The 12,699-nt window shown below is 47.7% G+C and overlaps 1 protein-coding gene across 10 annotated transcripts in view; it reads left to right on the top strand.

The window, feature by feature from the left end:
* Positions 1 to 12,699, top strand: part of ATXN2 (ataxin 2) — a 381,295-nt gene that overhangs the window by 198,322 nt on the left and 170,274 nt on the right. For 9 of the 10 annotated variants that reach the window (XM_063964383.1, XM_063964388.1, XM_063964386.1 and 6 more), the window contains one exon: positions 207 to 416. The exons of the other annotated variant lie outside the window; for it this stretch is intronic. In XM_063964383.1, coding sequence (XP_063820453.1) covers positions 207 to 416 — 210 coding nt within the window. The remainder of the gene's footprint in view (positions 1 to 206; positions 417 to 12,699) is intronic. 10 annotated transcript variants of the gene reach the window in all.

Genomic DNA, 12,699 nt, shown 5'->3' with positions numbered 1-12,699 from the left:
GAGTTATCACTGTACAAGCGATATTTCTGGAACGTTTTGTACAACTACACGTTAGTACAATAAACCATCTCCCCTCTTGTTATATACCTGTTTTTCATTTACTTTTTTGTTTTTATTTGGTTGTTTTTTTTCTCTTGTTTTTTTTTCTCTCCACCTTTTCATCCCATATTTTTATTTTTTATACTTCATCTCATTTGTTCTGTCAGGTGTTCCCTGGCCATCGCCTTGTCCATCTCCTTCTTCCCGCCCACCTTCTCGCTACCAGTCAGGTCCCAACTCTCTTCCACCTCGGGCAGCCACCCCTACAAGGCCGCCCTCCAGGCCCCCTTCGCGGCCATCAAGGCCCCCGTCTCACCCCACTGCTCATGGTTCTCCAGCTCCTGTCTCTACTATGCCTAAACGCATGTCTTCAGAAGGTACAACACCTCTGTTTTTTGTTTGTATTGTAAAACCCCTACACATCCTTTGCTTATGGAACAGCTTAGACCTTAATCACATCTACAGCTTCAATGTTTTGCAACCCTGATCAGGCTTCCTAATCTATATAATTGGCTTAAGACTGTTTTAGTTGGACTGCAGTAATCTTTTGCACTAGTTCATAGTGTGTTCCGTGCAGCATGATCAGCTTGTTACTGTGTTGCTTGCATTCACTACAGTGCCATACAGTACTCAGTATAATTTTTAGACAGTTTGATGAAGGTTATCCAAATGCTAGTTATTATAGAAGTTTATTACTTCTGGACTCCCTCAACTAATGTGTTGTACATCTTGTAATAATAATCTCATGACCTGTTCACTTCCTACTTAGGGGTATATTCAATTCTTGTCGGAATTTCTGACAGGTCGAAAAAACTACACTTTGCTGTTTTTAGGGCGAATTTCGATCCACCCTATGCAATGTAAGTGCCAGTTTTTCTACTTGTCTGAAAATCCGACGCTGTCGAAAAACAGATGGATTGGAGAATTTGCCTCCGATCCACCTGTATTGGCGAATTTGTGGGTGTGTTCGATAATAATTTCTCGTTTCGCTCATGCCAATTCGACTTTAAAAAACAGGACAAAAGTAGTCAAAAACTCCCCGCAAATTGAATAAGGAACTGTTGGATCCTCTCCACTACCCCTATATATATTACCGCTTTTAAAGCACAGTGATTACCTGCTCTAAGTAGAATAGAAATGGTATTCTTCACCCCATTTTATTCCCCTTTTAATTGTGCTGGCTACTACTCTAAATCCGTTGCTTTTATAAAGCTTGTTCTGCTCATTTTTAAACAAAATTACATACACTCAAGTCAGTTCAGAGTCCCACTTTGTTTCCCCTTGTTGTGTATTGGCATGGAGGTTTTGTCATTCATTGTGTGTATTTTGAGTTTCTGGAGATAAAATATATTTTGTTTTAATAATCCCATCCCGCCACAATGTACTTCATTTGCTGTAAACTATATTAAGTTTGCTCCTCTTTGTGTAAGTTGCATGCTTAATTGCACATTTTAAAAGACTTTTCCATTTTAAATTTAGACATTTGTTTCTACCTTATCCAATGTATTTAGCCCTGGCTTTTATTTATAGCTTCTTTACAACTGTCTAGAGCAGACTTTCTCCTATAGTCGGAGCTAAAAATTGCGAAAGTAATCAGCAGAGGCACCAGGTATAGCAGAAAGGCGGGTCTCTGCAAAATGCAGTAAAAGGTGGGGTCAGGTCCAAGATGATGGCTTCCTGTCGCACCATAAGTGCTATATTTGGGATTGTAGTGGGTTAAGTAAATAACTTGTTCAAAGTGGAAAGGTTCTTCTGATACTGTGTTTTTTGGTTGTTTTGTTTTTATGTATTTATGTATTTCTCGCAACTTTCTAGAAAGGATTTCTTTTTAATTGTGTAATTATGGCTGCTTCTCTTCTCTACATAATGATTGTATTGCTTTTATCTTTTGAAAAGCTCAAAAGATAACCTATATATCCTGCTACCCATTTGTCCTAGAGTTTTTACCTGGTTTGTCTTTCATTTGCAAACAATATCACTAGCAAATGTGATTTAAAGAGACTCCTGGCAGGCATGAGGCTGTATTTTATGGAAGTGGTGTTTTGTGGGGTCTCCCTGCCTTCATAGTCTAGATGATTTCTTGTCTTGCATTAATGAGCTTCTGGAGTATGTTCACTTATTAAATTCTTGGTTGGTGTATATATTTGTATCTTGCCATACATTGTTTTCTGCATCTGGAGACTGTACATCATGGTGTGAGGCACATTTTATACTCTCTTGCATTACATATGTCCTTGCTGATCCAGAGAAATAGGTAGAATTTACAGCATAGGAAACATACTTTCTGCAGCGGGGTACACTGGGGTTCCACAGGGATAACACCGGGGTGTAGCGTTGGATCTTGATCTGAGGCACCAACGGGCTAAAAGCCTGGACTGTTCCCAAGATGCACAGCGTCGCCTCCTCTATAACCCCGCCTCCGTGCACAGGAGCTCAGATTGTAAGTTGGTGCCTGCAGTGCAGAGAACTAACTGAGGGCAGCGCTAGGCAGCCCTGAAAAGAGCTTTTTTTTAGAATACAGAAGACTTCAAGGGCCGCATCACAGGCACTTAAAAGTGCTATATGTAATTCTGACATGTCATGCTGCGGCTCCCTCACCTCCCCCAGCGGTGCTGTATACTCCCGCACCCTGGTTGCCGGTTACTTACAGCGGAAGGCTCCGGTTTCTCTTCAGGCACACACACTTGCCGTTGCTCTCCAGGATCGCGTGGCCGCATTACAGGGAGGAGGTAAGAGGGCCCCCCAGGCGGGACCCGCTGAAAACCGCAATCCGCCGCGGTCTCTAGGAGATGGGCCGCGCGCACTGGCGTGGACACTGTGGCCGTACAGGGACCCCACTAGACCACCAGGGCAAGGGGCACAGGTGGGATTACCTCATAATCCACTTTAATAGGGCCCCGCAGTACCCGGTGGTGAAGTCCAGCAAGGGGATAAGGCTCTGACCTGTAGCCCCTCCCCCAGCCCCAGGCGCCATTTACTGCAAATGTTCCCGCCCTGGAGCTGCATCTCTCGGTCTCCCTCACTCCCTGTCAGCGTTTGGGCGCCATTACACACATGGTGAGCTGATTTTGAATCTGCTGGGCAATGTCTCCTCTGTAAAGCCGCCTGCATCATCAGCGCTGTGCATTTACAGGAAACTTAAGTATTCTACATGTCATTTAGACAGTGTTAGTTAAGAATAAGTGCATTACTAGAGGGATATTTAGTACAAGTACCATGTGATATGCATCCAGTCTTTACTGTGCATTTTTATATCTATATACCTATATAGCTTTACTTAGTGGTACAGTTTGTATTTAGTATTGCTAGTCCAGTGCAGTTTTATTGTTTGTAATTTCTGCATTGTACATGTGACTGAGTGTGTGCCAATAGCTGCTATGTGATCTCTTTCGTGTATCTCGCACATATTGCTATCCCTATATTCTGTACCCTGAGGGGCGCTAAGTGTATCAGGGTTATCATATAATATATAGTGTTTCACAGGATATACTACTTTGGTATTTTTCTCTGTGTTTACAGTCACCACGTACCTCTTAAATCCTCTGTTTGTGCTCTGCTTTGCAGTCACACTATAAAGGTTTCTCTAACGTCCTAGTGGATGCTGGGAACTCCGAAAGGACCATGGGGAATAGCGGCTCCACAGGAGACTGGGCACAACTAAAAGAAAGCTTTTAGACTACCTGGTGTGCACTGGCTCCTCCCACTATGACCCTCCTCCAAGCCTCAGTTAGATTTCTGTGCCCGGCCGAGCTGGATGCACACTAGGGGCTCTCCTGAGCTCCTAGAAAGAAAGTTTATTTTAGGTTTTTTATTTTACAGTGAGACCTGCTGGCAACAGGCTCACTGCATCGAGGGACTAAGGGGAGAAGAAGCGAACCTACCTGCTTGCAGCTAGCTTGGGCTTCTTAGGCTACTGGACACCATTAGCTCCAGAGGGATCGACCGCATGGAACTGGCCTTGGTGTTCGTTCCCGGAGCCGCGCCGCCGCCCCCCTTACAGAGCCAGAAGCAAGAAGAGGTCCGGAAAATCGGCGGCAGAAGACATCAGTCTTCACCAAGGTGTAGCGCACAGCACTGCAGCTGTTCGCCATTGCTCCTCATGCACACTTCACACTCCGGTCACTGAGGGTGCAGGGCGCTGGGGGGGGCGCCCTGAGCAGCAATAAAAACACCTTGGCTGGCAAATATATCACAATATATAGCCCCAGAGGCTATATATGTGATAAATACCCCTGCCAGAATCCATAAAAAAGCGGGAGAAAAGTCCGCGAAAAATGGGCGGAGCTATCTCCCTCAGCACACTGGCGCCATTTTCTCTTCACAGTGCAACTGGAAGACAGCTCCCCAGGCTCTCCCCTGTAGTTTTCAGGCTCAAAGGGTTAAAAAGAGAGGGGGGGGCACTAAATTTAGGCGCAATATTGTATATATACAAGCAGCTATTGGGAAAAATTCACTCAATATAGTGTTAATCCCTAAATTATATAGCGCTCTGGTGTGTGCTGGCATACTCTCTCTCTGTCTCCCCAAAGGGCTGTGTGGGGTCCTGTCCTCAGTCAGAGCATTCCCTGTGTGTGTGCGGTGTGTCGGTACGGCTGTGTCGACACGTTTGATGAGGAGGCTTATGTGATGGCAGAGCAGATGCCGATAAATGTGATGTCGCCCCCTGTGGGGCCGACACCAGAGTGGATGGATAGGTGGAAGGTATAAACCGACAGTGTCAACTCCTTACATAAAAGGCTGGATGACGTAACAGCTATGGGACAGCCGGCTTCTCAGCCCGCGCCTGCCCAGGCGTCTCAAAGGCCATCAGGGGGCTCAAAAACACCCGCTCCCTCAGATGGCAGACACAGATGTCGACACGGAGTCTGACTCCAGTGTCGACGAGGTTGAGACATATACACAATCCACTAGGAACATCCGTTACATGATCCCGGCAATAAAAAATGTGTTACACATTTCTGACATTAACCCAAGTACCACTAAAAAAGGGTTTTATGTGTGGGGAGAAAAAGCAGGCAGTGTTTTGTTCCCCCATCAAATGAGTGAATGAAGTGTGAAAAAGCGTGGGTTCCCCCGATACGAAACTGGTAATTTCTAAAAAGTTACTGATGGCGTACCCTTTCCCCACCAGAGGATAAGTTACGCTGGGAGATATCCCCTAGGGTGGATAAGGCGCTCACACGTTTTGTCAAAAAAGGTGGCACTGCCGTCTTAGGATACGGCCACTTTGAAGGTACCTGCTGATAAAAAGCAGGAGGCTATCCTGAAGTCTGTATTTACACACTCAGGTACTAGACTGAGACCTGCAGATAGTGCTGCTGCAGCGTGGTCTGTAACCCTGTCAAACAGGGATACTATTTTGCGAACATAAGACGTCGTCTTATATATGAGGGATGCACAGAGGGATATTTTGCCGGCTGGCATCCAGAATTAATGCAATGTCCATTCTGTCAGGAGGGTATTAGAGACCCGACACTGGACAGGTGATGCTGACTTTAAAAGGCACATAGAGCCTTATAAGGGTGAGGAATTGTTTGGGGATGGTCTCTGGGACCTCGTATCCACAGCAACAGCTGGGAAGGAAAATTTTTTACCTCAGGTTTCCTCACAGCCTAAGAAAGCACTGTATTATCAGGTACAGTCCTTTCGGCTTCAGAAAAGCAAGCGGGTTAAAGGCGCTTCCTTTCTGCACAAGGAAGAGGGAAAAAGCTGCACCAGTCAGCCAGTTCCCAGAATCAAAATTCTTCCCCCGCTTCCTCTGAGTCCACCGCATGACGCTGGGGCTCCACAGGCGTAGCCAGGTACGGTGGGGGGCCGCCTCAAAAATTTCAGCGATCAGTGGGCTCGCTCACAGGTGGATCCCTGGATCCTTCAAGTAGTATCTCAGGGGTACAAGCTGGAATTCGAGGCGTCTCCCCCCCTGCCGTTTCCTCAAATCTGCCTTGCTGACAACTCCCTCAGGCAGGGAGGCTGTGCTAGAGGCAATTCACAAGCTGTATTCCCAGCAGGTGATAGTCAAGGTGCCCCTACTTCAACTAGGACGGGGTTACTATTCCACACTGTTTGTGGTACCGAAACCGGACGGTTCGGTGAGACCCATTTTAAATTTGAAATCCTTGAACACACACACAAAAAAATTCAAGTTCAAGATGGAATCGCTCAGGGCGGTTATTGCAAGCCTGGAGGAGGGGGATTACATGGTATCCCTGGACATCAAGGAGGCTTACCTACATGTCCCCATTTACCATCCTTACCAGGAGTACCTCAGATTTGTGGTACAGGATTGCCATTACCAATTCCAAACACTGCCGTTTGGACTGTCCACGGCACCGAGGGTCTTTACCAAGGTAATGGCAGCAATGATTATACTCCTTCGAAAAAGGAAGTTTTAATTATCCCGTACTTGGACGATCTCCTTATAAAGGCGAGGTCCAAGGAGCAGTTGTTGGTCGGAGTAGCACTATCTCGGGTAGTGCTACAACAGCACGGATGGATTCTATACATTCCAAAGTCACAGCTGGTTCCTACCACACGCCTACTGTTCCTGGGGATGGTTCTGGACACAGAACAGAAAAAAGTGTTTCTCCCGCAGGAGAAAGCCAAGGAGCTGTCATCTCTAGTCAGAGACCTCCTGAAACCAAAACAGGTATCGGTGCATCACTGCACACGAGTCCTGGGAAAAATGGTAGCTTCTTACGAAGCAAAATTCCGTTCGGCAGGTTCCATGCAAGAACCTTTCAGTGGGACCTCTTGGACAAGTGGTCGGGATCGCATCTTCAGATGCATCGGCTGATAACCCTGTCTCCAAGGACCAGGGTGTCTCTACTGTGGTGGCTGCAGAGTGCTCATCTTCAAGAGGGCCGCAGATTCGGCATACAGGACTGGGTCCTGGTAACCACGGATGCCAGCCTTCGAGGCTGGGGGGCAGTCACACAGGGAAGAAATTTCCAAGGACTTTGGTCAAGTCAGGAGTCGTCCCTACACATAAATATTCTGGAACTGAGGGCCATTTAGAATGCCCTAAGTCTGGCAAGGCCTCTGCTTCAAAACCAGCCGGTACTGATCCAATCAGACAACATCACGGCAGTCGCCCATGTAAACCGACAGGGCGGCACAAGAAGCAGGATGGCGATGGCAGAAGCCACAAGGATTCTCCGTTGGGCGGAAAATCACGTCTTAGCACTGTCAGCAGTGTTCATTCTGGGAGTTGACAACTGGGAAGCAGACTTCCTCAGCAGACACGACCTACACCCGGGAGAGTGGGGACTTCATCCAGAAGTCTGCCAACTGTTGGTAAACCGTTGGGAAAGGCCACAGGTGGACATGATGGCGTCCCGCCTAAACAAAAAACTAGATATTGCGCCAGGTCAAGGGACCCTCAGGCAATAGCTGTGGACGCTCTAGTGACACCGTGGGTGTACCAGTCGGTTTATGTATTCCCTCCTCTGCCTCTCATACCAAAGGTACTGAGAATAATAAGAAAACGAGGAGTAAGAACGATACTCGTGGTTCCGTATGGGCCAAGAAGAGCTTGGTACCCAGAACTTCAAAAAATGATATCAGAGGACCCATGGCCTCTACCGCTCAGACAGGATCTGCTACAGCAGGGGCCTTGTCTGTTCCAAGACTTACCGCAGCTGCGTTTGACGGCATGGCGGTTGAATTCCGGATCCTAAAGGAAAAGGGCATTCCGGAGGAAGTCATTCCTACGCTGATAAAAGCCAGGAAAGAAGTAACCGCAAACCATTATCACCGTATTTGGCGAAAATATGTTGCGTGGTGTGAGGCCAGAAAGGCCCCAACAGAGGAATTTCAGCTGGGTCGTTTTCTGCACTTCCTACAGTCAGGAGTGACTATGGGCCTAAACTTGGGTTCCATTAAGGTCCAGATTTCGGCTTTGTCGATTTTCTTCCAGAAAGAACTGGCTTCACTGCCTGGAGTTCAGACATTTGTAAAGGGAGTGCTACATATTCAGCCCCCTTTTGTGCCTCCTGTGGCACCTTGGGATCTCAACGTGGTGTTGAGTTTCCTAAAATCACATTTGTTTGAGCCACTTAAAACTGTGGATTTGAAATATCTCACGTGGAAAGTGGTCATGTTTTTTGCCTTGGCTTGGGCCAGGCGTGTGTCAGAATGGGCGGCTTTGTCATGTAAAAGCCCTTATCTGATTTTCCATATGGATAGGGCAGAATTGAGGACTCGTCCCCAGTTTCTCCCAAAGGTGGTATCAGCTTTTCACTTGAACCAACCTATTGTAGTGCCTACGGCTACTAGGGACTTGGAAGATTCCAAGTTACTGGACGTAGTCAGGGCCCTAAAAAAATTATATTTCCAGGACGGCTGGAGTCAGGAAAACTGACTCGCTTTTTATCCTGTAGGCACCCAACAAAATAGGTGCTCCTGCTTCTAAGCAGACTATTGCTCGCTGAATTTGTAGCACAATTCAGCTGGAGCATTCTGCGGCTGGATTGCCGCATCCTAAATCAGTAAAGGCCCATTCCACGAGGAAAGTGGGCTCATCTTGGGCGGCTGCCCGAGGAGTCTCGGCTTTACAACTTTGCTGAGCTGCAACTTGGTCAGGGGCAAACACGTTTGCTAAATTCTACAAATTTGATAACCTGGCTGAGGAGAACCTTGAGTTCTCTCATTCGGTGCTGCAGAGTCATCCGCACTCTCCCGCCCGTTTGGGAGCTTTGGTATAATCCCCATGGTCCTTTCGGAGTTCCCAGCATCCACTAGGACGTTAGAGAAAATAAGATTTTACTCACCGGTAAATCTATTTCTCGTAGTCCGTAGTGGATGCTGGGCGCCCGTCCCAAGTGCGGATTGTCTGCAATACTTGTATATAGTTATTGTTAACTAAAGGGTTATTGTTATGAGCCATCTGTTGAGAGGCTCAGTTATGTTTCATACTGTTAACTGGGTATAGTATCACGAGTTATACGGTGTGATTGGTGTGGCAGGTATGAGTCTTACCCGGGATTCAAAATCCTTCCTTATTGTGTCAGCTCTTCCGGGCACAGTATCCTAACTGAGGCTTGGAGGAGGGTCATAGTGGGAGGAGCCAGTGCACACCATGTAGTCTAAAAGCTTTCTTTTAGTTGTGCCCAGTCTCCTGCGGAGCCGCTATTCCCCATGGTCCTTTCGGAGTTCCCAGCATCCACTACGGACTACGAGAAATAGATTTACCGGTGAGTAAAATCTTATTTATTTTTTTTTGTCAGATAATTTGTCTGCTTATATTGTACTATTACACCCTAAGGTTACGCTTACATATAATGTCCGCTTAACAGGGTGGTAGATCCATGGCTGATCCTGCACCATGCAGTGCTGACGCCACGGATTACTCGGAGGAAAACATAGCAGCTGAGGGTTCAGGTACTTGGGGGTTCTATACCCCATGGTCAGTCTGCAGCAACAGGGGCAAATCAAGACCAACCTTGGGCTGCTTTCTCTAATTTACTGACTACGCTAAAACTAGACTTGCGCCCCCTATGGGACCTCCTGTGCCATTATAGCCACATATTGTCCCTGCAGTTTATCCGCCATGGGCAGATACACTGTCCTCTCAGTTATGGCGATTAAATCAGTCTCTGGCTAAGGAAAATCCTGACTCTCGCCCGCCTAAGACCAAGGGGTCATCTAAATGGGCCATTACTTTCTCACAAATCACACGTGTTTCTGATACCTCATCCGATGAAGGTGGCGCTTACACTGACCCTTCAGACACTGATGCAGATGCTTCTGATGGGGAATCTCTGACACAAGTGGATGTTGCTGACCTCTTGGAGGCTATCAGGCTGATTCTTCAAATCTATGATCACGAAAAGCCTCCAGCTACCTCTAAGAACCCAGATATCTTTAAACATCAGAAGGTTACTAAATTAGTTTTACCTCATTCTGACCACTTGGTTGACATTCGTTAGGAATCCTGGGAAAATGCAGTAAATAATTTTTTTCCTGTCTAAAAAGATGCTAGCTCATTATCCCCTCACTGCAGAGTTAAGTAAAAATTGGGAAACACCTCCACCGGTGGATACACAAGTCGCGCGTCTGGTGGTGTCCTCTGCTCTGCCTGTCACTACCGTCACCTTGCTGAAGGAATTGACGGATAAACGTGTGGAGGGTTGCTTGAAGTCCATTTACACTCTTGCTGGAGCTGTGCATAGGCCCACTATTGCGGCTACTTGGGCGGCAAAAGCTATTGAAGCCTGGGTTCAGGAAGTTGAAGCGTAACTACCGTCGGATTTTCCTGATAATGCTAGACAATGTCTTTCATATATTATGACAGCCTCTCATATTCAGGAGACTGAATCTGATGCAGGTGTCCTGGCGGCCAAGGCGTCTACTACGTCCATTCTGGCTCACCGGATTCACTGGTTGCGGTCCTGGTCTGTAGACCTGGACTCTAAAAAGACCTTGGAGGTGATCCATTTTAAGGGAAACATTTGTTTTGGGGAAGATCTCAACAAGATTGTTGATGACTTGGCATCAGCTAAGACTGCATGTCTGCCTAATAGTTCTCCTTCGGCCCTGAAGGCGAAGAGTACTTCCTTTCGTTTCTTTCGACCTCCAGGTAAAGCAAAGGGTCAGGCATACCCGAAACAGGCTCGCACTTACAAAGACCTCTAAGCCTAAACGTTCCTTTGCTGCCCGTCAGCCTGCTTCCCAAACAGACGAGCCTGCTGCATGACGGGGCGGACCTCCCACTGGGAAATCCCAGGGTGGGATACCGACTTCTACGGTTTGTTCAGGCGTGGTTACAGACCACTTCGGACACCTGGGTAAGGGAAGTAGTCACTCACGGATACGCCATCTCTTTCAAGAAACGTCCCCGTTGCTAGTTTTGCTCTACAAACATCCCTTCGGATCAGGTAAAAGCAAAAACTCCATTTGGTGGTGCAATCTCTCCTGGATACAGCAGTTATAGTGCCGGTGCCTCTGGCTCATGGAGGCAGGGGGTACTGTTCCACGCTGTTCCTAGTCCCGAAACCGAATGGGTCCTATAGGCCCATTCTCAACCTCAAGTCTTTGAACAAATTCCGTATGGAAACGCTTCGCTCTGTTCTGGCTTTGGAGCCCAAGGACTATATGGTATCCCTGGACTTACAGGATGCTTACCTGCATATATCTATTGCAGTATCGCATCAGCAATACCTGCGGTTTGCTATTGGCAACCTACATTTTCAATTCCCAGGCCTTACCTTTCGGTCTAACCACGGCTCCAAGAATTTTCACCAAGGTCATGACGGCTCTACTCCGCCGTCAGGGTATCGGGATCCTGTCGTATTTGAACGACTTTTTGATCCTGGCGAACTCTCCAGAGGTTCTCCTAAGTCATCTGGAACTGACAGTCCAATTCCTGCAAGCCCACAGGTGGCTCATCAACTGGAAGAAATCTTCCCTGGTCCCTGCTCAGAGCTTGGTGCACCTTGAAGCGCTATTGGACACCCACAACCAGCGGTTGATTTTGGTCTCCGGAGAAGGTCCTGAAACTTCAGGACAAGATAAGATGCTTCCTCTCTCGCCCACGTGTCTGTACACTCGGCGATGCAAGTAGTAGGCCTCATGGTGTTGAGTTTCGACATGGTAGAGTACGCTCAATTTCATCCCCTCCCTCTGTAGCGGTTGATACTCTCCAAGTGGGATGACCTGCCTCACCGGATCAAGACTCACATGATCTGCTTGACTCCGGAGGTCCGCTTGTCATTGAGCTGGTAGCTACAGGACCAGCTACTGAGCAGGGGTTGTCCCTTCTGGATCTCCAACTGGGTCCTTCTGACGACGGATGTCAGTCTGCGGGGCTGGGGCGCGGTGTTGGAGCAACACACTCTTCAGGGTCGGTGGACCAGGGAGGAATCTCTCCTCCCGATAAACATTCTTAAATTGCGGGCAGTGTTCAATGCGTTGACACTAGCCCCGCCTCTAGTACAGAACAGGCCTGTTTAAGTACAGTCGGACACGTATATAAATCATCAAGGCGGCAATGATGCTGGGTCAAAAATCCTTTGTTGGGCCGAACGCCATCTGCCAGCCATATCGGCAGTGTTCATTCCGGGAGTCCTCAGCTGGGAAGCGGACTTCCTCAGTCACCAGGACGTACACGCCGGAGAGTGGAGCCTTCATCCAGAAGTCTATCAACTCCTAGTGGACTAGTGTGGCCTACCAGATGTAGACCTGATGACGTCTCGACACAATCACAAGGTTCCGGTCTTCGGAGCAAGGACAAGGGATCCTTAAGCAGCGTTCGTGTTCCCTCCGTTGTCACTTCTGCCCAGGGTGATAATGAAGTTCATGCAAGAAGGAGGAATACTACTTCTAGTCGCTCCAACGTCGGCCAGGCAGCATTGGTTCTCAGATCTGCAGGGTCTATCGATTGAGCATCCTCTTCTACTTCCACAGCGCCCAGACCTCCTCGTTCATGGCCCTTGTGTCTACCAGGATTTGGCCCGGTTGGCTTTGATGCTTCCGTGGCTCTTGAAGCGTCCGTACTTAGAGCCAAAGGATTTTCTGAGGCGGTTGTTCCAACTATGTTGAAGGCCCGTAAACCGACGTCTGCTCGGATTTATTATAGGGTCTGGAATTCTTACTTCGCCTGGTGTGCGACTAGCCATTATGACGCATACAAGTTCAGTACTTCCAAGCTTTTGTCTTACCTGC

Source organism: Pseudophryne corroboree, chromosome 1 (genome assembly GCF_028390025.1).
Source record: "Pseudophryne corroboree isolate aPseCor3 chromosome 1, aPseCor3.hap2, whole genome shotgun sequence".
In the NCBI taxonomy this organism is placed as follows: domain Eukaryota; kingdom Metazoa; phylum Chordata; class Amphibia; order Anura; family Myobatrachidae; genus Pseudophryne; species Pseudophryne corroboree.
The sequence above is the reverse complement of the archived record's forward strand: the minus strand, read 5'-3'. Positions and strand labels throughout refer to the sequence as shown.